The 27254-nt window shown below is 42.1% G+C and overlaps 2 protein-coding genes across 3 annotated transcripts in view; one reads left to right on the top strand and one right to left on the bottom strand.

The window, feature by feature from the left end:
* The window catches only part of LOC5568128 (probable glutamine-dependent NAD(+) synthetase), a 380498-nt gene that overhangs the window by 182158 nt on the left and 171086 nt on the right, over window positions 1-27254 (bottom strand). The window contains exon 1 of one of the 2 annotated variants that reach the window (XM_021839066.1): window positions 23346-23528. The exons of the other annotated variant lie outside the window; for it this stretch is intronic. Within the exon in view, the coding sequence (XP_021694758.1) occupies window positions 23346-23369 (24 nt within the window). The 5' untranslated portion in view covers window positions 23370-23528. Of the gene's footprint in view, window positions 1-23345; window positions 23529-27254 lie in introns of those variants that run through there. 2 annotated transcript variants of the gene reach the window in all.
* The window catches only part of LOC5565478, a 157858-nt gene continuing 154454 nt past the window's right edge, over window positions 23851-27254 (top strand). Inside the window, exon 1 of the mRNA XM_021837247.1 lies at window positions 23851-24611. The gene's annotated coding sequence lies outside the window, so the exon portion shown is untranslated. The remainder of the gene's footprint in view (window positions 24612-27254) is intronic.

The following is a 27254-nucleotide window of genomic DNA, read 5'->3' as shown; positions in this document are numbered from 1 at the left end:
TTTCTGAAATACAAATCCGTGAGGGAATCCTAGAGAAAATCCTAAAGTAACCTCTGATAAAACTTGTGCAAGTTTTAAGCTTACCTTTCATGAACAAGGATCTCTGAAATAAATCCTAGACTCTTGAGGAAGTTTTAGGAGATTTCCCAGATAATTTGCTAAAATACCGGATACCCCCGTTGCTTTGATCGGTTTTAATCTGAACACTTTTTAATTTGGTTCAAACGTCATTTAGCTCATGGAACGCAATGAAGTGAAATGGAACGTTATGGAACGGGACGCAGAATCAAAACAAACCAGCCAATGAGGTGACCAGAAACACATTTTTTTGTTTTGCGTAAGGTGACTTGAAGTTCAAATTAAAAATGAATCCCGATGGTTTGCATGGGCTACCGTTCAAATTAGCGGGCGTGTACGGTAATCGAAAAATAATCAATCAAATCTCGGGATAGCATTCAACAGGAGTTTCTCGAAGAAATTAATGGACAGATCTCTATACGAATTTGTGCAGGAATGATCGGAGTAATTAATGGAAAAAATGCTGTAGTAATAACTTGAATAGTTTGGTAAAACTGCAGGAACAATACTTGGATGAAAATCCTAGAAACAAAAATGTTCGAAGAAACCCCCTTTTGGGATGAAACGTGGATAAATGCACATAAACAGCTGGAGGAACTCTTGCAGGTTTTTAATTAGAATAAAGATTTATGGATTTCTTCGGAATAAATTTTGTTGGAAGATCTTCCAGAGTAACAACTGGGGAATACGGTTGAAAAATTAGTGAAAAAATATCTGGAGGAAATTCTGGGATAGTTTTGAAAATAGAAAAATTAATAAATAAATGCAATATCTGAGAAAATTATCGGAAGTAGTAGCTTTTGAGTTCTCAATGATTTCTCTGAAGCTAATTTTGGAGAAAATCTTCTAAACATCCTATTAAAAATCGCTGAACGAATTTCTGGGAGAATTGGTAGACAAATCTCTAGAAGATTTTCTAAAAAGATCCCTGTAAAAGATCCTCAAAGTGTTCCAAATAAAATCACTATGATGAAACTTTCCCTCGGAGAATTTGAGAAGAAATTCTTGAAGAGCCTGTTGAACCTGTTATAGTCTCTGCAGTTTTCTTTGGAGCCTGTACAATTTTGCATCAGGATTCAATGCCAGCAGAATAAGGAAAAAAAAAATACTTTAGAGACCTTCCATTGAAAATAGATACTTTTTTGAGACTTGCAAATATTGCGAATGGCTGCAATGTGTCTCCAAATTAAGAAAAGGTAGCGTATCCATTCGCGTTGACGTCCACTGTACAAAAATCATTTGTGAATCAATGCCAGTAAACGTCAAAAGCTCATACAAAATCAAAACAGTTCATAGCCCTATTACGCATGTCAAAGCAACTGATTTATGATCAGATCTGATTTAACTGATATAATCCAACAAGAATTAAATAATATATGCTATTAAAATAAGTTAAGTACTCTATGTCAACCGAGTTGATCCATACATGAAGGTTTTCTGTAATGCGATATTTACATAGCTTGAGTTTGGCAAGAAATCAGACAAAAAGCTATTATGGAAAAAGTTCTCCAAGTTTTCCTTACAATTTACATTATTATTTAACCTCACACCAACGCCACATAATAAATGAACGAAAAATAAAAACAACAAAGAACAAACTCATCGCAGCAACCAAAGTCGACGAAAGCAGGAAGCGACGACACGTTGAAAACTTTTCACTCGCAGCTTATATTCACGTTGAAAAAGTTCAACAAACATAAATACCAGACAAACCTAGCAACCCAAGAAGTAAAACATCCAAACGAAAAAAAAGCGAAAAAAACGCACACTCATTTAACGCCCCGAAAACAGTCAAACAATTTCAATAACAACTTCTTTTTGCCAGTCTGACCCCCTCCCCTCTCCTTTTTTCCGGCAATTTTTTTTTTCACCTGCTCGTGGCTGGAAATCAGAATTTTAATTTTTCCACCCACCGCACCCAAAACAAAAATAAAAGGAAAAAGAAAAGCAAGCGCACTTTGCCCAAATGACGACGTACGGACACCCTCCTCTCTGGAGTGAGGAATACCTTTGCTGTGTGAAGTTGTTAACTCTCAGTCGCGCTGTCTTTGGACGGTGTGCGGGGTGCACTATGGGCTTGTTCCTTGATATATGGTGGTCAAAATATTTCTCATCCTAATGGGCCGTTTTTCACGTTACGTTAACTACTACTTCCATATTATGTTATAAATATCTATAAGTTTTGTGATACAAGTGAGATGTTTTGTTGTCAAAAAAACAAATTTTCGAGACAATTTTGTGAAAAGAACGTAAAGTAAAATATGGAGTTCTGTTACTTATCAGGGACATAATGCTTTTGTTCCATTAACGTTGCGAAAGTTATTTTAAATACTAGAACTTACATAGTTAGGAAGATATGCGGTTTTGACCCTCAATTTCAAATTTCGTTCCACTGTGGGGCGTTGGATGTGCAGACTATCCTCTCCCACATCCCTTAGCGGTGAACACCACCCTGCACTCAGTTGTTTGTTTGATGTGTTTTACGTTGAAAACTTTTTGCGCGAAGCAAATATTCCTCTAGTTGCCACCAGCGACGAGGGCCAACCGAAGCAGCCATTGACCAAAAACCAACCAACCATCGTGAACCTACTACGATGACGAGGACGAGTGCAGAGGTTCGTTGGTTGGAGTGTGAAGCGAGCTGGAATTCATAACTAAGTAGGCGCCCTCGCACGCACGCACACAGCTAACTGGCATCAAAAAAGGTGCAAAACAGCTGAAAGGACTATCAAATTTACCATTCCGTTTGTTTATGGGAGGAACGCGCGGAATTTCGCCGGGGATTCCTTGGCACGGTGACGATGGCTGGTAGCTGGATGGGCACCCGGATAAAAAACGACTAAATCATTAGAATAAACCATTAAAAAATCAGTCAATCAACACGAAATACAAAATTTATTCTCTTCATCACCATTTAAAATGCATTTTGTTGCATGGTTTGTGTATTAAACAACAATACATAAATTGACATTCAAAACAATACATGAACTATTTGTTGAACCGTATGGTACCATTTGAAAACCATTCAAATAATAGTTTTACTACTGTTTTGTTGTATTGTAAAAATCTCATATACCATACAGTGAATTGTTCAAAACAATATATTATAAGGTGACTGTATAGTTATTTATACAATATACTGTATTGTACTTTCAATGTTTCAAATAGTACTGTTACAATACGTCATGTTGTTTCTGCACAATATTTTCCATCCGGGCAGGCATTCGACAAACTTGGAGCTACTTTGCAATTCTCTCTGTGATGTTGGCAATCGTCGCCCACAACTGGAGCTTGCTTGAGCTTGAGCTTGATTGGCCGCCCGTGGATGCACTCCAGTATCGCCAGATCAGCTGCACTTACACAAGGAACCAACCGAATGACTGCTTGGGACTAACAGGCATCCTCAGTGTATAAGTGCTGGTGATCTTCTATTTTTAGGCAACAATGGCACCTGCCACGTCAGAATGCAGACCAATGAGGGGAAGGGGGAGGAATTGATGATGCATTGAACTGGCTCCCACGTAGACCGTATATTCCACTGCATCCACGCCAGTTCATGCGGGAGTGTATGGATGGGGGAAAGGCATGGCAGAGAGGTTTGCTTTTGTGGTTAGCAGACTGCCTATTAGGCCGTCCCTTATTTTTCGAAAATGCGAAATGTTATATGTTCGTCATTGTAAAGTGCTCGTTTTGGTAAGAAAAAAATCAGGTAAAAATTTGAAGTCCGTACGTGGACGCTAAGTGGTTCCCCAACGACCCTAAAGGTATTAGGTGTAGATGACTCCGTGCACAGAATCGAGCTCGCTGCTCTAGTGCACGCAGTATGAGTACGAAAAGCCAGCAGTAACAGATTGTCCAGCGCACGTCGATAATTAGCATGGAAGTTTGTTTCATTTGGAATAATTCAAATATTACGTAACCCAAAATTTGTCAATTTTAGACCCCGTCCCTCCCACACGTAACAGATTTTGTATGAACATTTTTGTATATACCTTAACACTACGGAAGACCCCCTCCCTCCCCCTGTTGCGTTACGTAATATTTGAACGATCCCTTTGTAGTTATAAATTTTAAATCAGCGTGCAGGGTTATGAAGATATCCACAGTATGAAATATTATTTTACTTGAAATTCTATGCTGATTATCAATTTGTTACTAGTGGCTTTTGGTACTCATGTTGCGTACACTAGAGTAGCGAGCTCGATTTGGCGCACGGGGGTCATCTACACCTAATACCTTTAGGGTCATTGGGGGACTACTTAGCGTCCACGTACGAACTTCAAATTTTTACCTGATTTTTTTCTTACCAAAACGAGCACTTTACAATGACGAACTTATAACATTTCGCATTTTCGAAAAATAAGGGACAGCCTACTGCCTATGTATCAGGCGTGCGCGTGGAAGTGGGAAGCGTTAGGGAAACGGTTTCTTGTCCGTCTCTGGTTCTAGCGTTTGCTATGAACGAATAGTTTGAGTGTGATATATTTAGAATGGAAGATAGAAGCAAATGAGAGATATACAACTACAAAGTACGAGGAAAGGGACGGGCCTGGGATTGAACCCATGACCTTCTGCATATGAAGCAGAATCGGTAGCCATCAGACCACCAACCCCGTCGTAGAAATAGTCGCCCACAACTGGAGGTGAAAAACTGTGTGAGAAGCCAAGGGTCAAGGGAAAATGCGCAGCTCTGCTCTCTGAATGAAGATTAGGATCGCTGCGAAGTTTTGGCTGTTTGTCCGTATCATCTTTGGCGAACAACATTGTAGATGGGAGCAATGATATCTTCGAGCTTGGAGCCTGGTGCTGAAGGAAGACTACTTTGCACATTATTTGCAAGTCTAAACATCCTGTTTCGCCGGAATGTTTTTGCATATGTTAGTATAATGGCGATTCATCTTTAACAAAGCATACGGACTCAATGATAGCTGAATTGTGCAAATACCAAGGGCCGATTAGAGTTTGCTCTGTTAGTTGCTACGGATTTTTTACAGTTCACGAAAATATTGCACAGGAATCCGTAATAAAATTTTAGAGCGCACACTCAGCGAAAATATCCTTTAAAGCCCATTGATACAAATTCACCGAATTCACTGGTTTCCATGGTCACGTAAATAACACGGCACTGCTAAAAAGTCAAATAGTGAAATTGTGCATCGGTCCATTGATGATCGTTACTAATTCATCTTACGATTGCGAAGTAATCAAAATTACAGTGGGATTCCGTTTTTGGCAACAAAGTCGAAATATCTAGTTGCCAAAAACGGAACCGTGGAAAATCGGAATCAATTTTTTATTTAAAGAATTTCATTTGAACGTTGTTACGTCATCATCATGAACCCAAATGATGGCCAGACTTCCGAAAGGTCCATTTCGAAGCAGAATTCCGTAGGATAGCACTATGTTATAAATCTAATTCTACCCCATTACCCCCAATGCTATTACCCAGAATTGCAAAACCCCGAACGACCCATAATCCCGAATGCCATTACTCCGAAATTCAATGTCATCATTTCGAAATAATTGTAAATTCGGGGAAATAGCATTCGGGGTGATAGAATTGGGGGTGATACCATTCGGGGAAGTGGAATTCGGAGTAATGGGGTAGAATCCTGGACATTTGATGAAAATAGTGTAAGAATACAGTAATAAAATATATTCCATTAGAAACGTATTCACAAAAACAAGTAATACCTAAATAAAAAAACCGAATGATATGTCTAGTTCAAATCGGTTTAAAGAATCTTTTAACCCCAAGCGTCTGTAATTTTATAATGGCTCTTCAAGATTACATTGTATAGTAAGGCGTCTCATTTCACATGATTGACTACATTTATAAGGGAACACAGAAACAGCTGAAATCAATTACTGTACACAAAGATTACGATATTTTTCGAAACGAAACGAAACGAATGAATATTGACAAAGCCCTAAATAAGATTTTCTATAGAAATATGTATGAAAAATTCCTCTTGAATTAATTACAAAACGGGTTAAAACGGTGATGCTTAATAGGCGGTTCGCAAGCTGCATGAGTACCCCTTAACCGTGTCCCATTATTTCGTAGAATATTCAAATGAGCTACTCATCACTTCAATTTGAAATAATTTTGACTTGTTTTTTAGAAATTTAAATCAACCAAATGAATTTAACATAAATTCACAGGATCCCGCTATGAAACCTCGAGAGCCCGATAAGAATCTTCAGGTGTCCGTTAAGGATCCACAGGAACCCGCTAGAACTCTGGAGCGGCTCGCTAGGACTCTATAGCATCTTGTTTAGAATCCTAAGGATCTTGCTACGATGACTAGAGAATTTGAAGCAATATCGCAGCGAAATCTAAGCAATTCTGAGCGATATCCGCAAAATTCCTAGCACGCTCTTGGGTAGATGTCAATTCCTATCTGACTTCTAACAGATAGGAATTGCCATCTATCCAAGAGCTTGCTAGGAATTTTGCGGATATTGCTTAAAATTGCTTAGATTTCGCTGCGATATTGCTAAAAAATTTCTAGTCTCCGATGGAAATTCTGCAAAGTTCACAAGGACTTCTCAGACTATCACTAATAATCTCCAAATTCCGCTGGAAACGTGTTAAGAATCCAGAAATTTTGCCGGACATTTATTGAAAATACAACAAGAAATCCACCGTATAGGATATAAAAACATAGGATTCCGTAAGGATTGTCCAGAATTCAGTTAGAAAACTCCTACACCCAGCTAAGGATCATCAGGGTCTCATAAGGAACATTTCGATTATTTCATGCGACCCGCATCCTTCGCTTGGTTAAAATCATGATATGGAACGCAGTATACTCCAGCCTGAGCAACATTGGTATAGAATGTTGGATCTTTTCTTAAAAAGTCGAACGTCATACAGCGTACCTTTCGTATTCGTCACACGCTTATGAACTTAATGAGGATAAATTGTAGTTTAGATTGTGTTCGCATTTGTTATAGTGGCACTTTAAGCGGCGTATATAAGAAGCTGGTGTGTCATTTATTTCTCGAGGTACTGTCAAGGTTATGGATTATATGTTGACCCTTCTGAAAGACGAAAGGTCGAAGAACAAAAATTAAAGGGAAAAAAGTCGGAACTATTTTTTCAAAGAAAGAAAAATTTCACACCAAGCAAATTATATTCGACCTTTTGTCTTTCGACCTTTTGTCTTTTCGACCTTTTGTCCATAAACCAAATAAATGAAAACCCGAATCATATTTATGTCCCACCGTTGCAACGATTAAATGTGCAGCCATACATATATTACAGATTTGAAATAGAAGCATGGAACGAACTCACCAATTGATCCTTCATCCTTGACTGAGCAGCCACAATCCACTTTGAACAGTACTATATGTATTTATTGTGATTTAGAGTCACCACCAGTCAGCAGTGTTGGGAAACTCGTAAGTACTCACTGAAAACCGAAAACTCACTCGCGAGTATGAGTTGTACAGATTGAACTCTCGCGTGAGTATACTCAGGCGTGAGTTTCAGCTGTATAGCTCATACTCGTGAGTGAGTTTTAGACTAACGCTTACTCACTCGTGAGTAATTTAACTCATTTGAATTAATGCAAATATTCAAACAGCTTGCAAATGGCCCAAATAAATAATAAGTAATATGTAAGGCTATTCTTAGGGCGTTTTTTATCATATGGTAAAATGAAATTTTTATTCTAGGAACTATTTGATGGACGCAAAACCTTGTTTTAATATGTATTCTTAACACAAACTATAATTTATTTTGGGCATTGCGCTCCATATGTTGTCACGTTATCGTTTTTTTGGCATTACGCCTCTACAGTACATTACACACTGCCTCAATCAAGCATATATCGTTGTCTATTTATGTCCATGGAGCGGTGTTCTGAAAGACATACCGTAATTCGGGGTGTAGTTGATCAGTGGGGAGAAGTTGATCATTCACGTACCTACATTTATAAACTGTCAAGAGAGCTTTGATTCATTTTCAATTAGCACAATTTCTGTGACGTCGTATTACCTGATGGCTGCTCTTGATGTTCCTAAGTTCGGTTTAACATTCAAGATAATTATACCATGGAAAAACAGATTTGTTATGAAATGTTTGATGAACTGTTGAAGGGTTCTTCTCCAAACAATCGACTATTGGCAAGGCTATATAAAGACTCCATTTAAATAAACTGTTTCTTACATTGCAGATATGTTCTGTAAATCCAGCTTTGAATTTGCATTGTAGATAAACCATCATTTTCTGAGTACAAAAAGTATTTTTTTTAAGCGCGAGTTGCTAATTTAAAAAAAAAATGCATACATTTAGGCATTTAATGTGGTGTGTTCTGTAATTTCCAACATTCAAATTTAAAATTGTCCTATATATCATTAAGTTATAAGACTTTTGAGACTTTATTCAGATTCAGTGACCCTATATTTAATAAATAGCATATCACTTTATTTTAGGAAACTTATCGCAACAATTGATCAACTTCACCCAGGAATCAAAAACTTCATTTTTTGATTTAAAATAAATGTTTTTGTTATTAAGTGAACATTTTGTCGAAATTTCGTTTATATAATTCGATAGATATCCAACCAGTACATGTTTTAAAATTATTTGGATAATAATCATGCATTCTACCAGCAGTTACAGAACAGAATCGCTCGAAAGTGATCAACTTCACCCCATTTTACGGTACTAGTCAGGAGTAGTTTACTTATTTAAACTGATGCATAACATATGTGTGATTTCAACACATCCTGATTTCTGCTTCATTTTATTAAATTTCACTACACGCAGAGAAGCTTAGGATTACGAAGCTTCCCTCCCCCACGTAACAGCTTTTGTACGGAAAATTTTACATTTTTGTATGAACCGTAACACTATGAAAGACCCCCTACCTCCCCCTGTTGCGTAACGTAATATTCGAACGATCCCCAAGGGCTTGGTATTGTTCGCATTTTACTCAATTTTGAGTAACTTCGTTTAAGCTTGTAATTGATTTCGTTGCAGAACCTCTAGCTTTAAAGGATTTCAATATAATGATAATTAGATGATCGTTTTTATGGTGTGGTCTCAATAATTCTTGCTGTTATAAAGTTTTGACGTTTTGAAGGTTACCGTGACATGCCCTATTACCGTGAGGTTAAAAAATCTAAAGTTTCAATCAATCAGAAAAATACGTATGATTATTTTCAAGTTTCTTTTTAGTTTTATGTAGTAGACCGTCTTATAAATTTCGCATAGAAAATGAGGTTTGTACTATTTTGAAAATCTTAACCATTATTACAGTTGAGCTTGAGCTTGAGCTTGATTGGTCGCCCGTGGATGCTACTCCAGTATCGCCAGATCAGCTGCACTTACACAAGGAACCAACCGAATGATTGCTTGGGAATAACAGGCATCCTCATTGTATAAGTGCTGGTGATCTTCTATATTTAGACGACAATGGTGCCTGCCACGTCAGAATGCAGACCAATGTGAGGAGGAATCGATGATGCATTATACTGGCTCCCACGTAGACCGTATATACCACTGCATCTACGCCAGTACATGCGGGAGTGTTTGGATTGGGGGAAAGGCATGACAGAGAGGTTTGCTTTTGTGATTAGCAGACTGCCTATGAATCAGGCGTAAGGAAAGGCATGCGCGTGGAAGAATGGAAGCGTTAAGGAAACGATTTCTTGTCCGTCTCTGGTTCTAGCGTTTGCTATGAACGAATAGTTTGAGTGATAGATTTAGAATGGAAGATGGAAGCAAGTGAGAGATATACAACTACAAAGTACGAGGAAAGGGATGGGACTGGGATTGAACCAATGACCTTCTGCTTATGAAGCAGAAGTGGTAGCCATCAGACCACCAACCCCGTCAGTGAAAGATATCGGTAGATCCAGATTGAAAAACTAAGATAGATTTACAAAGTTAACTATCTACTGAAGGGTCCTGGGATTGAACCCATAATCTTCTGCGATAGCTATCAGACCACCAAGCCCCCTCCGCAATCTACTTTGCAGAGCACTGACCAGAAACTCGAGCAGAAAAAAGCTTTCCGATTTCGTGCTAATACCAACACGTCATCTTGGGCCTTTGCACAGTACTCCATTTCTATTTCATAAGGTGAAGATGCATCGAAGCCAAACCTCAAATTTTCAAGAGCACAAATCTAGAGAACCAGACAGCCGTTCAAGCTGAAAACTTATCGATTGGTCAGCACCAGCGTGTGACCAATCGATTATGTTTTCAGCTTACACCGCAGTCTGGTTCTCTAGATTTGTGCTCTTGAAAATTTGAGGTTTGGCTTCGATGCATCTTCACCATAAGGTGAAGATTATAAACTTCTGCAGTCAACTCAATTAGGCGCCGTCCACAAATTACGTAACGCTCTGGGGGACGAAAGGAGTAGACACAAGCGTTATAACTCATACTAAAAATAAATATTTTTTTCATACAACAAGCGATGGGGGAGAGGGTCGAATATGGACGCTGCATAATATATGAAGCATCGAATTAGGGAGGTATCGAGTAATAGAACACAACATTTTTTTTTTTAAATATTACGTAACGCAAAATTTGCCAATTTTTGGACCCTCTCTCTCCCCCACGTAACAGATTTTGTAAGGAAAATTTAAAAAATATTTTATAGACCGTAACACTATGATAGACCACCTCCCTCCCCATGCGTCACGTAATATTTGAACGATCCCAAATGTGATCGGAAGGACCATCGAGGTAACCATGAAAACCAATATCGAGATACGGAATATCAAGTTAGGGAGAGTTGACTGTATATTGGGGTGTCCCAAAATTTCATTTTATCAGAGAAATTGAGGGCTCATCCTCCAATCGGTAGCTAAGGACGTAACAAACAATCTTTTGTACAGATGGAACTCTAAGAAATGACGTCTAGAGGTTGTCCCGTTGAGATTTTTGACAAAAAAAATGCTTTGCTATGGCAGGTTGAAAGCGTCGCTCTGGAAGATTGAAAAGCTTTACTCAGTAAGTTTGAAAAGCTTCGCTCTAGAAGCTTGGTAAGTTCAGCTCTGGAAGCTTGAAAACCTTTGCTGTGGAAGCTTGATATGCTTCATTCCGTAAGTTTGAAAAGCTTCGCTCTGGAAGCTTGAAAAGCTTCGCTCTGGAAGCTCGAAAAGCTTCGCTCTGGAAGCTCAAAAAGCTTCGCTCTGGAAGCTTGAAGAGCTTCGCTCTGAATGCTTGGAAAGCTTCGCTCTGAAACTTCGAAAACCTTCGCTCTGGATGCTTGAAAAGCTGTGCTCTGGAATCTCTGGAATCTTTCGCAGCTTTCCGCCCTAGAAGATTGAAAAGCTTCGCTCAGTGAGCTTGAAAAGCTTCACTCAGTAAGCATGAAAAGCTTCGCTTAGTGAGCTTGAAAAGCTTCGCCCTGGAAGTTTGAAAAGCTCCGCTCTAGAAGCTTGGTAAGTTCAGCTCTGGAAGCTTGAAAACCTTTGCTGTGGAAGCTTGATATGCTTCATTCCGTAAGTTTGAAAAGCTTCGCTCTGAAAGCTTGAAAAGCTTCGCTCTGGAAGCTCGAAAAGCTTCGCTCTGGAAGCTCGAAAAGCTTCGCTTTGGAAGCTCGAAAAGCTTCGCTCTGGAAGCTTGAAGAGCTTCACTCTGAATGCTTGGAAAGCTTCTCTCTGAAACTTCGAAAACCTTCGCTCTGGATGCTTGAAAAGCTGTGCTCTGGAATCTCTGGAATCTTTCGCAGCTTTCCGCCCTAGAAGATTGAAAAGCTTCGCTTAGCTTCGCTCTATAAGCTTGGTAAGTTCAGCTCTGGAAGCTTGAAAACCTTTGCTGTGGAAGCTTGATATGCTTCATTCCGTAAGTTTGAAAAGCTTCGTTCTGGAAGCTTAAAAAGCTTCACTCTGGAAGCTTTATAGGCTTCGCTCTGGAAGCTCGAAAAGTTTCGCTCTGGAAGCTTGAAGAGCTTCGCTCTGAATGCTTGGAAAGCTTCTCTCTGAAACTTCGAAAACCTTCGCTCTGGATGCTTGAAAAGCTGTGCTCTGGAATCTCTGGAATCTTTCGAAGCTTTCCGCTCTAGAAGATTGAAAAGCTTCGCTCAGTGAGCTTGAAAAGCTTCACTCAGTAAGCATGAAAAGCTTCGCTTAGTGAGCTTGAAAAGCTTCGCCCTGGAAGTTTGAAAAGCTCCGCTCTAGAAGCTTGGTAAGTTCAGCTCTGGAAGCTTGAAAACCTTTGCTGTGGAAGCTTGATATGCTTCATTCCGTAAGTTTGAAAAGCTTCGCTCTGAAAGCTTGAAAAGCTTCGCTCTGGAAGCTCGAAAAGCTTCGCTCTGGAAGCTCGAAAAGCTTCGCTTTGGAAGCTCGAAAAGCTTCGCTCTGGAAGCTTGAAGAGCTTCACTCTGAATGCTTGGAAAGCTTCTCTCTGAAACTTCGAAAACCTTCGCTCTGGGTGCTTGAAAAGCTGTGCTCTGGAATCTCTGGAATCTTTCGCAGCTTTCCGCCCTAGAAGATTGAAAAGCTTCGCTCAGTGAGCTTGAGAAGCTTCACTCAGTAAGCATGGAAAGCTTCGCTTAGTGAGCTTGAAAAGCTTCGCTCTGGAAGTTTGAAAAGCTTCGCTCTAGTAGCTTGGTAAGTTCAGCTCTGGAAGCTTGAAAACCTTTGCTGTGGTAGCTTGATATGCTTCATTCCGTAAGTTTGAAAAGCTTCGCTCTGGTAGCTTGAAAAGCTTCGCTCTGGAAGCTTGAAAAGCTTCGCTCTGGAAGCTCGAAAAGCTTCGCTCTGGAAGCTTGAAGAGCTTCGTTATGAATGCTTGGAAAGCTTCGCTCTGAAACTTCGAAAACCTTCACTCTGGATGCTTGAAAAGATGTGCTCTGGAATCTTGGAAAGCTTCGCTCTAGAAGATTGAAAAGCTTCGCTCAGTAAGCTTGAAAAGCTTCGCTCTAGAAGCTTGGTAAGTTCAGCTCTGGAAGCTTGAAAACCTTTGCTGTGGTATAAAGCTTGATATGCTTTATTGCGTTAGTTTGAAAAGCTTCGCTCTGGAAGCTTAAAAAGCTCCGCTCTGGAAGCTTAAAACGCTTCGCTCTGGAAGCTTTGAAAGCTTCGCTCTGGAAGCTTGAAAAGCCTCGCTCTGGAAGCTTGAAAAGCCTTGCTCGGAAAGCTTGAAAAGCTTCACTCTAGAAGCTCTGTAAGCTTCGCTCTGGAAGCTCGAAAAGCTCTGGAAGCTTAAAAAGCTTCACTCTGAAAGTTTGACAAGCTTCTCTCTGGAAGCTTGATAAGTTTAGAAAAGCTTTGCTCTGGAAGCGTGGTAATATTAGCTCTGGAAGCTTGAAAACCTTTGCTGTGGAAGCTTGATATGTTTCATTCTGTAAGTTTGAAATGCTTCGCTCTGGAAGCTTGAAAATCTTCGCTCTGGAAAATTGAAAAGCTTCACTCTGGAAGCTTAAAAAGCTTCGTTCTGAAAGCTTGAAAAGCGCTCTAGAAGCTTGAATAGCTTCGCTCTGGAAGTTAGAAAAGTTTAGCTTTGAAAGCTTGAAATGCTTCGCTCTGGAAGCTTGAAAAGCTGTGCTCTGGAATCTTCGACAGCTTCGCTCTAGAAGATTAAAAAGCTTCGCTCAGTTAGCTTGAAAAGCTTCACTCAGTAAGCTTGAAAAGCTTCGCTTTGGAAGTTTGAAAAGCTTCGCTCTAGAAGCTTGGTAAGTTCAGCTCTGAAAGCTTGAAAACCTTTGCTGTGGTATAGAGCTTGATATGCTTCATTCCGTAAGTTTGAAAAGCTTCGCTCTGGAAGCTCTAAAAGCTTCGTTCTAGAAGCACTAAAAGCTTCGCTCTGAAAGCTCGAAAAGCTTCGCTCTGGAAGCTTAAAAAGCTTCACTTTGAAAGTTTGACAAGCTTCTCTCTGGAAGCTTGATAAGTTTAGAAAAGCTTTGCTCTGGAAGCGTGGTAATATTAGCTCTGGAAGCTTGAAAACCTTTGCTGTGGAAGCTTGATATGTTTCATTCTGTAAGTTTGAAATGCTTCGCTCTGGAAGCTTGAAAATCTTCGCTCTGGAAACATGGAAAGCTTCGCTCTGGAAGCTTAAAAAGCTTCGTTCTGAAAGCTTGAAAAGCGCTCTAGAAGGTTGAATCGCTACGCTCTGGAAGTTAGAAAAGTTTAGCTTTGAAAGCTTGAAAAATTTTGCTCTGACAGCATGGAAAGCTTCGCTCTGGAAGCTTGAAATGCTTTGTTCTGAAAGTTTGCAAAGCTTCGCTTCGAAAGCTTGAAAAGCTTCGCTCTAAAAGCTTGGGAGGCTTTGTTCTAGAAGCATGAGAAGTAAAAACTTCACTCGGGAACCTTGAAAACTTTACCTCTTCAATAGCTTCGAGCAAGAAGCTCGGAAAGTTTCGCTTTTCAAAAGCTTCGATAACAAAGCATAAGCAGCTAGGCTCAGAAAGCTTGAACACCTGCGCTTTGGAAGCTTGAAAAGCTTCGCTTCAGAAGATCGAATAGCTTTGATTCAGAAGCTTAGAAAGCATCACTCTAGAAGCTTGAAATGCTTCGCTATGGATGTTTGAAAAGTTTAGCTCGCAAGCAAGTAAAGCTACACTCAGATACTCAAAATGCTTCAGCTAGAATTTTCGGCCATTTATCGTTTGATAAATTGGCAGAAATGTGCCTTATTTGGTATATTTTACAGGATATTATACAAATTTAATCCAATTTCCAACATATGTTACAGTTTTGACTAAAATACTACAAAAAAAATAACAAAATTATGGTAAAAATATGTAAAATTTTAATAAAATTTACAATTTTTTTTATCATAGTTTTTTTTTTTAAACTTTGCTGCAGCCGTGAAAGCACTAGGACGCGAAAAAGTGATAACGTCGCAGCGCCACATACGCGGCAAAATTTCCAACTAACCTTTATCGTAAATATAAAAACAAAATGAGTCATCGGAAAACCCCAACCTGAAAAATGCACTCCAAAGCGCTAGAGCTAGAGGTTTTGAATTGCAGAATTTTGTTCTTGGTCCAGTGGTGTTCAACTTGGGATGAACTGCGGGACAAATCAAAATTTTTGACCAGCTTTGCTGGCCGCATAAATATAATAAATTTTTATACCCATAACTACTTCAAAAATATCGAGAAGTATAAAAAAGTGCAGTATTACTGACGAAATCCTGAATTTTTGTTAGTAAGCCTAGATTTATAGTGGGATTCCAAAGTATCTTAAAGAAATACAGAGTTTTTTAAATGAGATTATGATGATTCCTTGCAGGAGCCTGAGAGTTCCCAGACGATTGTTAAAGATTCTTAGTCGAAACTAATGATGCCTTGTGAAATCATGAAGGTTTCTAGTTTTAACATGAGAATTATCCGTTGAGTTTTAGAGATTCTTATCTTAATATTAATTTGTTTAAAAAGGTTCTGAGATTCTTAGCGCAATCTTGTGGATTTTTAGCGTCAAACTATAAATTTCTGGAATATCAGCGAAAATTGAGGATTTCTAACGCGATTCTTTTGATTTCAAACAGATTCATGAGTATTCTAGCTGAAATTTCATAAGAATTTTCTGCAAGATCTCAGCAAAATATAGGATTTTCAAGATTCTTTGCAGGAGCTTCTTCCAATTCTTTGTGAATTCCTACTGGGTAGATACGCTGGGGAGCGGGCTGAAAATTTCACACAAAGTTTTTGAGGATTCTGAGCAGGATCTCGAGGATATCTAAATAAAATTAGATATTTCGTTACTTCTCTTAAGCGGAACAGCATACTTAGCTAATGGCAAAACAATTCGAATTTAACGTCTTATACTTTCGTGAACAGTGTTTCCAAATATTAAATAGGTTTTTTGTACTTCTTATAACTTCGATTAGTAATTGTTATCGCTTCATCATCATTAAACATTCGCCTTTACTATTTTGTTGTGCTTCCAAATTATTGATGTTGGATTGAATGTATCAATTATGGCAGCTTAAGATGGTCTTGGATAATTAACTGATTCCAATTACGCAATAACAATTACGACACTACATAATTCAGTGCAGAAAAATAGACCATATTATGACAGATTGGCGTGATAAAAAACAGCTTATTACGATGAGAGATGGCAATAGTAGTTTACGGAACAAGTTGCAGAATGATGATTTTTACAGCACGAGTCGTTAGGGCTGTTTGGGCACGTCAGGAGTTAATCATCAATGTTAACTTCCTTTTCCCGAACAGCCTAGATAGCCGTGTAGTGTCGGTAGCGGTTGTTTCAATTGGCTAAGAATTAACACTACGGACTGCCTGTTCCGGTGGTATAAGTCCATCTCACAGGTGACCCCTAATTCATGCCGCTTTAAGCTTACCGTGCCTAAGAATGAATGGTTAGGGGGGTCTAAAAAAAACCTAACCGCAAACGGAGCCTGTGGAGTACCAGGGCGCCCTCTACAGTATTGTGCCCTTCCTGTGCTACCCGGAGCAATGGTGCAGGTGACCTTGTGTTTCTCCGAGACAATCGGCTTCCCTTCTTCAGTCTCAAACCTGAGGCTAAATAAGGGTGGGATTATAAGGATGTTGTAAATTAGTTTAAATTTTTCACCCTTATGGCTTCGCATTATGCGTTTTTTTTGTTGGGGCAGCAGGGACGACAGTCCAGGGGCTTAACGGACCCCCCCCCCCAGGACCTCTGCGAGTTGGGGAGTTGCCCAGGATGTGGTGAAGTTCGCAGTGGGCTCTGATGAACCTTCATAAAAACCACAAAAATCCGAATGCAACTCTGTCACAGCGACCGGTGCCGCTTAAAGTACCCTAGCCCAAACTAACAGGAGTGCCAACCGGCACATCAGGATTGATACCAGTGAGATCCTGATTATGGCATACTGGTCGCGATACAAACGGACAAGGCATGGAATTACGAGTAGGAGTGCTTCGAGCACATTGGGACCAACGCCAGTACGGCCCCAATTATGTATACTGGCAGCGCACGACAAAGGACAAGTAACGGTATATGTACTGGATAATATGCTTTGAGGCTGACAGCGGCGACATTCTACTCCCTTAGTAGGGTCGGGTGACACTGGCCCGAAACGGCGAGTGGGTTAATGGCGCAGGCTGCCCCCGTCCCGTAAAACCGTGGCAGGCCTTAGAGTACGTTCCAAATCCGTCGCCTGGTTGTTCCAACTGGGCGGGAGTAGGCTCAGATGCCATTACCTGACCTGCGCCGATCCGGCTCTGAACATAGTACCCCATAAAGGACTATGTCAACCCTAGCATGGCCTCCCTGCTTGCATAGATAACCATGGGATTATAAAGGCGACTATTCCAGCGGAGATGGATAGCGGCTCTTAGGGGGACCCATAAGAGATGATCAACCAAAACAAACAACTAGCGGAATGTGAAGGAGAGGCTTCTGGACCTATCAGTAACCGGCTAAGGTTCCCGCCAAGGAAGGAGGCGACCAACTTTATTGAAAACAGTGTGGGCAAATGCCTAGATACTGTGACGACGGCAGGCACTGGCCGCTCCAGTGCAACATGTGTGATGACCGATGGCCCGGGACTAATCGAGGCCATGGATCGCAATAGGGAGTACCTCCCTAAAATGCAGGTAGCTGCTGAGCAACTTGATGTCATCATCGAATATGTTAAAAGCAAAACAAATATCAGCAAAGACTTGAAAACAAGTCTACTGAAATTGCGACAATCAGTCCTAGCTGCAAAGCAGGACTACGAGAAAGCCAAGGAACAACTTGGCAAGGTAGAAGGCCAAAAAGACACTAGGTCGTGTCAGACCGGAGTGTTTTCCTTCACAGGCAACGCGAATATATCTGATGATATTATTCGATACGCGATGCGGAAGAGGGAAGCTTCCGGGGATGAATACGTGGCGAAAAGACGTATGGTTGCTAAGGGAAAAGTGACCTACGCGGCCGTCCTCCAAAGCGGAAAAGCTGGCACGAGCCAAGCCCCGCGATCAAGAGGACATGGCAACAAAGGAGAGGCCAACACCAATCCTAAGGCCAAGAAAGCCAAGAAAAAGGAGCCACGGGTTAACCGGAACCAGGCAGTGCATCCACAGGAACCACGGGCGCAAGGCAACAGCAACCCGTGGATACGAGTTGGAAATAAGAAAAAACAGAGGAAACCGAAAACGGAGCCCAAGGAGAGCGCTAAACCGAAAACAGCGAAACGTAGGAATTTAGGCGAAGCCCTCGTTATCAAAACGGAGGAAGCAAAATACGCCGAGGTTCTGAAGGCGATGCGAAGCACAGAGAAGCTATCGCCATTGGGCGCAGACGTGCGAAGCATAAGACGAACTAGGATTGGTGAAATGATCCTAGTCTTAAAGAAGGACGCCAAGGAAAAGGGTGCAGTCTATAAGCAACTGGCACAAGAAGTTCTTGGTGACGAGGTTGATGTAAGATCCCTTACTGCTGAAGCGACTCTCCAGTGTAAAAATCTGGATGAGGTCACCGATGCAGCGGAGGTCTCGGCTGCCCTCAAAGAGCAGTGTGACATCGACGTAGCCAGTAAGGCCATCCACCTTAGAAAGGGCCCGCAGGGCACCCAGGTGGCGGCGATCAGGCTGCCGGTCGCAGAGGCCAACAAAGCGAAGAACTTGGGCATACTCAAGGTAGGCTGGTCGGTTTGCCGGCTGAGCATACAACAGCCTCCTGAAGTTTGCTTCAAGTGTTTCGGGAAGGGCCATAAGTCGTGGAATTGCAATGGTCCCGACAGAAGTAAGATGTGCAGAAAATGCGGCGCTGAAGGCCATAGGGCAAGCGATTGTAAGCAAATCGCTAAGTGCCTAATATGTGTCGACAGAGCAGACAACGGACACTTAACGGGCGGACCCAAATGTCCGGGCACAAGCGGAGTATCAAAGCAGCCAAAACGGAAGTAACACAGTTAAATTTAAACCACTGTGATGCAGCCCAGCAGCTGCTTTGGCAGTCAGTCTCGGAAACCAAGACTGACGTGGTGTTATTATCGGACCCATACCGCATACCAGCCAACAACGGGAACTGGGTGGCGGATAGGTCTCAACAGCTAGCAGCTATAGGGACGACAGGACGATACCCAATCCAAGAAGTAGTCTCTAGCTCAAATGACGGTTTTGCGATAGCAAAAATCAACGGCGTGTTCTATTGCAGTTGTTACGCGCCCCCAAGGTGGTCGATTGAGGAATTTTCCCACATGGTTGACAGGATGCCAGTAGTGATAGCTGGCGACTTTAATGCATGGGCAGTGGAGTGGGGTAGCCGCTGCACCAATCAAAGAGGCCAGCTATTGTTGGAATCCCTGGCCGCATTAAATGTAGAGCTGGCAAATGTGGGTACAGTGAGTACCTTCCGCAGAAATTGTGCAGAATCGATCATCGACGTGACGTTTTGTAGTCCTAACCTTTTAGGTACCATGAACTGGCGCGTTGATGACGGTTATACTCATAGCGATCATCAATCGATTCGCTATAGTATAATACCAGGCGGGCAGAAGGCAGCGCGATGTAACTCGACCCAAGCCCGAGGATGGAAAACAGCGCGCTTCGACGGCGAAGTATTCACTGAAGCCCTGAGGCGCGAACGAAACACTCTGGACCTAAACGGTGAAGAGCTAGTTGCTATGATATCACGAGCGTGTGATGCTTCCATGCCGAGAAAAGCCCCTCCTAGAGAGAACAGGCCGCCGGTGTATTGGTGGTGCGAATCAATTGCAAATCTTCGAGCAATCTGCCTTCGGGCTAGACGAAGAATGCAACGCGCACGCACAGAAGCACAAAGAGAGGAACGCGGTGCAGCATTCAGAGAGGCAAAGTTGGCTCTCAAAAAGGAAATCAAGAGTAGAAAACGGGCATGCTTTGAAAGTCTATGCGAGAGTGCCAATTCTAGTCCATGGGGTGACGCCTACAGAGTGGTAATGGCTAAGACCAAAGGAGCCATAGCGCCCCAAGAGAAATCGCCCGAGTTGCTGCGATCGATAATCGATGTACTCTTCCCGCACCATCCCGTAAGCCCATGGCCCCCAGCGCCGTATGCGGCAGATGAAGGAGAAGAAGTGGCGAGAGTGACGAACGAAGAGCTGGCAGAAGTCGTGAAATCATTCGCGTCAAACAAGGCACCGGGACCCGATGGTATCCCGAATGTTGCCTTAAAAGCGGCAGTGAACACGGATCCGGACATGTTCAGAACCACGATGCAACGCTGCATTGATCAAGGAATCTTCCCGGATGTATGGAAGCGACAGAAATTGGTGCTACTACCAAAGGCGGGGAAACCACCAGGTGACCCGTCGGCGTATAGACCTATCTGTCTACTAGATACGACGGGCAAGTTATTGGAGAGGTTGATTCTCAACAGACTAGTACCGTATACGGAGAGTGCGGACGGCCTGTCCAACAACCAGTTTGGATTCAGAAAAGGTAAATCTACTCTGGACGCCATCCAGTCGGTCGTTCAAACAGCTGAGGTGGCAATCGAGCATAAAAGGAGCGGCATCCGTTACTGCGCGGTTGTCACTCTGGATGTGAAGAATGCGTTCAACAGCGCAAGCTGGGAAGCAATAGCACACGCGCTTCACCGCCTCAAGGTACCGGTGCAGTTGTGTAAGCTTCTAGAAAGCTATTTTGATGGTAGGATTCTACTGTATGACACAGAGGAGGGGCAGAAAAGCGTTCGAATTACTGCGGGAGTACCTCAAGGTTCAATCCTGGGCCCGCTGTTATGGAATGCGATGTACGATGACGTACTGAGGCTGCCCCTTCCGACGGGTGTTAAGATTGTTGGCTTCGCCGACGATATCACCCTAGTGGTCTATGGTGAATCGATGGAGGAAGTAGAGTTGACAGCAGCGCACTCTATTTCCCTGGTTGAGGAATGGATGAAGTCTAGGAAACTAGGACTGGCCCGTCACAAGACTGAGGTGGTGGTGGTCAACAACCGCAAGTCCGAGCAACGGGCGCTTATCTCGGTAGGTGATTGCACCATAGAGTCCAAGCGATCCCTTAGGCATCTTGGGGTAATGATCGATGACAAGCTGAGCTTCGCTAGCCACGTTGAATATGCCTGTAAAAGGGCATCTACGGCTATAGCGGCGCTTTCGAGGATGATGTCTAACAGCTCTGCTGTAATTGCCAGCAAACGCAAGCTGCTGGCAAGCGTGGCGCTATCCATACTAAGGTATGGAGGACCAATCTGGTCAAAAGCGCTTAGAACGAACAGAAACCTAAAGCGGTTGGAAAGCACGTACAGGATAATGTGCTTTAGAGTAGCAAGTGCATACCGGACGGTATCTAAAGAGGCCGTGTGCATCATAGCCGGGATGACGCCCATCGGGCTCATCATCAAGGAAGATGTTCAATGCTTCAACCAAAGGGGTACCAGAGGAGTCCGCGACACGTGTAAAGAGGAAACGCTCAGAAGCTGGCAGCAGGAATGGGATAACTCCACTAAGGGTAGATGGACCCATCGGCTAATACCAAATGTGTCAGATTGGTATGGTAGAAGCCATGGGGAAGTGAACTTCCACCTGACGCAGTTTCTGTCAGGACATGGTTGCTATAGACAGTACCTGCATAGGTTCGGGCACTCAGAATCTCCTGCGTGCCCCAATTGTGCTGGTGTAGAGGAAACAGCGGAGCATGTCGTGTTCGATTGCCCCCGTTTCATTGTTGTGAGAGGTCGCATGCTCACTACATGCGGAGGGGACACGTCCCCCGACAATATTATAGAGAGAATGTGTGCGGATGCCGAGTGCTGGAATGCAGTAACTACGGCTGTCACTCACATTATGTTAGAATTGCAGCGTCTATGGCGCGCCGACCAAGAGTTGGCTGCAGAGGATTAGCCCTGCCGAGGCTGGTCCCTTGTAACATTGTTTAAGTCGGCTAGGAGGTTCCGGGGAGATGAGGGTCTGAGTCCAAGGGTCATGTCGATGCACTGTTCACCACTTGAGCAATTCTAAATGAATTGCTCATGCACAGTGCATAGGCTGGTTTTAGCGGGTCGTCGTTGGTGCGTCATCCCCGCATTCCCTGAGTTATCTTCTCAGGGGATCTGTTTGCAGATTTCCCCCTTGTAAAAAACAAAAAAAAACAGCACGAGTCGTAAATTTATCCTACGAGGCTTGCCGGGTAGGATAATTACGACGAGTGCTGTAAAAATCGAGTTCTGCAACGAGTTACGTACAAAATTTTTTGCAATTTCGTAGAAAACCACTTGAGGGTATCCGAAATTAATATCGGAGAGCATTCACTATTATTTTACAATTTCTGAAAAATTGTTGTGTTATGATTCATTACGCAACTCAAAACAGTTGCGTCATGAGAAAGCGTTGCGTAATGAATCATTACAGCACTGGTTTTAGTAGCGTAATGACTATTCCCGCACTGCATACTTCAGTGCAGGAAAGTAGGCCGTTTCATGACAGATTGGCGTGATGAAAAATAGCCTATTACGATGAGAAATTGCAAAAAAATGTTGTACGCAACTCGTAGTAGAACACAATTTTAACAACACTTTTCGTAATTATTCAACTCGGCAAGCCGGGTTATAATATACGGCTGTTGCTGTAAAAATCATCATCCTGTAAGTTGTTGGCTTAACTACTATTTTACAATTTCGTAGAAGATCACATGAGGGTGTCAGAAGTTATATTGAAATACATCCACCATTGAAAAATAACAATTATTTTGTAATGATTCATTACGCAACTCAAAACAGGGGTTGTGTAACAGTCACTACGCAATTGATTTCAGTTCAGTGCAGAAAAGTAGGCCGTTGCATGCCAGATTGGCGTGACAACCTATTACGATGATAAATTGCAAAAAAAAAATGTGTTGTACGTAATTCGATATGATTTCTTATATCCTCAAGTAGTGTTTTACGAAACTGTAAAAAAAAAAGTTTTGCGGTGCTCGCTGCACAACTCGGTTTTTACAGCGCTGGTCGTAATTATTCAACTCGGTAAGCCTCATTAGATAAATCGACGAGTCGTGGTGTAAAAAATCTGTATTTTTCACGATGTTGAGTAATCTATTGTTTAAAATCAGACGTTGGATACACAAAAGCTAATAACTCAGATGAGAAACCCACTAATTGAACTTTAACACTTCACTTTTGTAAAAGAAAAAAAAAATACTAAACATACCTAGTAAGGCGAGCAAATACCTTTAAACCTCGCCTTACTTGTGATTTCTAGCATATAGTGTTTTCTTTTGCGAAAGGGAAGTGTTGATGTTCAATTAACAGTTTTCTTAAACATACTCCAATAATCCCTCGATAAATTTAAAAAAGTGTAGTGAACTTCGATAAAGCAACGGAGTAGATAATGTTAGAGTATTGCATGGGTTCGTTCTCACCAAATCCGAGCATAGACTCATCATAGCTATCACGTCTCACACTTATCAATCTCACTTTCACAACCAACCGATACCCGACCGGCAACTGACTGTAGTCGAGCGCAGAAATCTCAAACGAGTGGGTGTAATTTCACGAAGCTCGGATACTCTCACACGAATCGCTTCCTTGTTATCAACACTCCCGAATCTCAGCGTGCACTGAACAACATTCAACGTTTTCCACCGTATCTACTCGGTAAAAGAGAACTTGTTCGCACCCAATCCACCTACACCCACTTTTGGATCTCGAGGAAAAGCATCTCTCATTTTCACCTGAACGAATGATTCAAAGTTTCACGCGAGAGCGCGTCCGATGTGGTTCGAGAGAACATTCGCTCGTTCGTTCGTTCGTTGCTTCGTAGCAACTCACCATGCAGCTCCATTCTTCTCGCGTCCTCAGAGTCGGGAATGACGCCAAACACAGTTCGGGTTCGGGAAAACTGCATCTCCCACACAAACAATCCCAGTAGTCCTCCTAGCGGTGGTTGACCATCGTCATCATCGCAGTAAGCTAGAAAGGACCGTCAGAAACGCAGCAGCCCGCCAGTCAGTTTCTAGTTGAACAACCAACCAGTCAGACGGTCGACGGTCGATCAAAGTAGTCTAGCCGGAGTGTTCAGCAGTACCGTGGAGACGCTCGGTCGTTTGATTTGTCGTCCGTTTCTTTTTTCTGGTCTGGAAGTTTTTCGATCTACCTAATTGAATCTCAGGGATAGGAAAAGTGTTCGCGCGAAATTTCCACCACCAGCAGGAAAAGTGATTTAATCCCGAAATTGTGTTCAACGATCAGCAGGGAATAATTTTCTAACGGAAAACGCTTCCGAATCGCGTTTTTCTTTCGCTACCTCAAACCGTTTCAATTTTCGTCGCCGCCTCCTCAGTTTCCGTGCGTCGCGTCGGTGGGAAAATCAAAACAAAGTAAACTAAGCGTGTTTTAAACTTGAAAGCCGATTCGGCCCGTTTTGTGAGAGTGCATCCTTTGGTAGTGCCGATTTTTTTTTTGTATTCGTTCTCTCATTCCGGTCGGTGTCTCCGTTGGTGATCTCGTAGTGTTTTGTTCAGCTTAAAGTGAATATCACCACTAAGGGATAAAACGAGAGAAACTACCAGCGATAAGTTGGTGGGAAAAACAGCTGATTTTGGCTGAAGGTGTGAATCGCATCTTGGCGGAATAATTGCATAATTTCAATCTTGAGTCAACCGTTGAGCACTCTCGAGGAATATCAGGTAATTAAAATTTCTTCTGCATGTAACACTGACGACCGCGGTCATTCTCTCGGACGTTTATATTTATGGGGACGAAATTGGGCGAATCGAAACGTGGGATGGGGTAAACAACGGTACTCGACTTCACAGGGTTCAGAGTATCTATCGTACCTGTCACGAATGCAAAAATGGTCAATTGACAAAGACAACTCTCAGTTGATAACTGTGGAAATGTTCATAAGAACACTAAGCTGGAAAGCAGGCTTAGTCCTAATTCGGGGCGTAACGCCAGAAACAAGAAGAAAAGGAACAAAACAAGCGATTGTATTCCGTTTTCGAGAACAGAAGAAACTATTCAAGATCATGTTTTTAAGTTCAAGTTTACGGTGTCCAGGTTTCGCCGCCTACTTGGGTGTGAGGGATTCGGTTTAATGCCATGGGAGGCGAATAAATCTGCTAATGAAGGATGAAATGTTGGTCGCGGGTGAATCGCATGTGGAAATGGGATTGCCTTGGGAAATTGTGCCATTTGTGGGCGAGTGGCGCTGTCCGAGTGCTAATTGTTCATAAATCAATTGCCATATTCTCTCAGGCCATTTGAGCTGATGACAGTTTTTGAATGTGCAAATGATGAAATGATGGATGGATATAAGTTAAAAACTGGATAATTAAAGAAAGTGCATAATGTGCTAAGTGATGGATTTAAGTTGTGCTGATGAAGCGTGCAAGCTAAAAGAGAGTTATTTGAGAGCGCGATTAAAGAGCAGCTGTGCAGCTTGAATGGGTTTTAATGGAAAATTCTTCTGGAATAGACTAATAGCGTTAGAATTGCTATTAACTCCGTATCCTGAGGAGCAGGGTCATCCAATTCCAGTTGAAATATAGTCATTTTGAGGTACGTCAAAAAAGCATGATTGCTATAAAATACGGAATACAGTCAACTCTCCATAACTCGATGTTGAAGATACCAACGATAATCGATCAAATAATTGATCTTTCTATCTCATGTGGATCACAAGGAACAACTAGTTCAGAATGGTGCAACCTAGCGGAAAAAAAAAAACAAGCTAAACTGTTGTCATTTTGGATGTTCCTCCTCCTGAACAACTATGTCGAAGACTCGAAGACTTTCTACGTTTTCTGGATCATGAGACAGATGCTCATTTTTGCATGCTCATCAGCACAAACTAGCGGAAAAATTTAGATCCAAATTGTTTACCTTCCGGATGACCTTGACTTTGCCAAAAACTCGATTTTTATATTCTATGCGGATCATAAGATTGAACTTGTTCATAATGTTCAATTTTACATGCTTATTAGCACAACCTAGCGGCAAAATGTTGAATCAAACTGTCCGTCTTCTGGACGTCCTTGCTTTTCTGACTACTTTGCCGACGAGTTGAACTTTCTATTTCAAGAAACTTCCAAGCTTCTGAGGAGAAGTTTCCATGCTTCTGAGAAGAAGCTACTAAGCTTCTGAATAGAAGCTTCCAAGCTTCTGAGGAGAAGCTTCCTAGCTCCTGAGAAGAAGCTTCCTAGCTCCTGAGAAGAAGCTTCCAAGCTTCTGAGGACAAACTTGCAAGCTTCTGAGGAGGAGCTTCCTAGCTTCTGCCCAAAAGCTTTGAAGCTTAAAAAGAATGTTTCTAAGCAGAAGTTTCCAAACTTCTGAGGAGAAGCTTCCAAACTTCTGAGGAGAAGCTTCCAAGCTACTGATTAGAAACTTCCAAGCATCTGAAAAGAAGCTTCCAAACTTCTGTGGAAAAGTTTCCAAGCTTCTGAGGAGGAGCTTCCATGCTTCTGAGGAGAAGCTTCCACGCTTCTGGGTAGAAGCTTTAAAGCTTCTGAATAGAAGCTTCCAAGCTTCTGAATGGAAGAGAAGCTACCAAGATTTTGAGGTAGAGCTTCCGGAATTCTGAGGAGCAACTTTCGAGGTTCTATGAGAAGCTTCCAAGCTTCTGAGGAGAAGCTTCCTAGCTTCTGAGGAGGAGCTTCCTAGCTCCTGAGAAGAAGCTTACTAGCTCCTGAGAAGAGGCTTTCTAGCTTCTGAGAAGAAGCTTCCAAGCTTCTGAAGAATTCTAAGCTTCCAAGCTTATAAAGAATGTTTCTAAGCAGAAGCTTCCAAACTACGCTTCTGAGGCAAAGCTTCCAAGCTTCTGAGGAGAAGGTTCCTAGCTCCTGAAAAGAAGCTTTCTAGCTTCTGAGATGAAGTTTCCAGTCTTCTGAGGAAAAGCTTCCAAGCTTCTGAGAAGAAGCTTCCTAGCTTCTGAGAAGAAGCTTCCACGCTTCTGAGAAGAAGCTTCCAAGCTTCTGAAAAGAAGCTTCCAAGCTTCTGAAAAGAAGTTTCCAAGCTTCTGAGGAGAAGCTTCCAAACTTCTGAGGATAAACTTCCAAGCTTCTGAGGAGAAGCTTCCGAGCTTCTGATGAGAAGCTTCCAAACTTCTGAGGAGAAACTTGCAAGCTTCTGAGGAGGAGCTTCCTAGCTTCTGCCCAAAAGCTTTGAAGCTTAAAAAGAATGTTTCTAAGCAGAAGCTTCCAAACTTCTGAGGAGAAGCTTCCAAGCTACTGATTAGAAACTTCCAAGCATCTGAAAAGAAGCTTCCAAACTTCTGTGGAAAAGTTTCCAAGCTTCTGAGGAGGAGCTTCCATGCTTCTGAGGAGAAGCTT

This window comes from Aedes aegypti, chromosome 1, assembly GCF_002204515.2.
Source record: "Aedes aegypti strain LVP_AGWG chromosome 1, AaegL5.0 Primary Assembly, whole genome shotgun sequence".
NCBI lineage: Eukaryota > Metazoa > Arthropoda > Insecta > Diptera > Culicidae > Aedes > Aedes aegypti.
The sequence above is the reverse complement of the archived record's forward strand: the minus strand, read 5'-3'. Positions and strand labels throughout refer to the sequence as shown.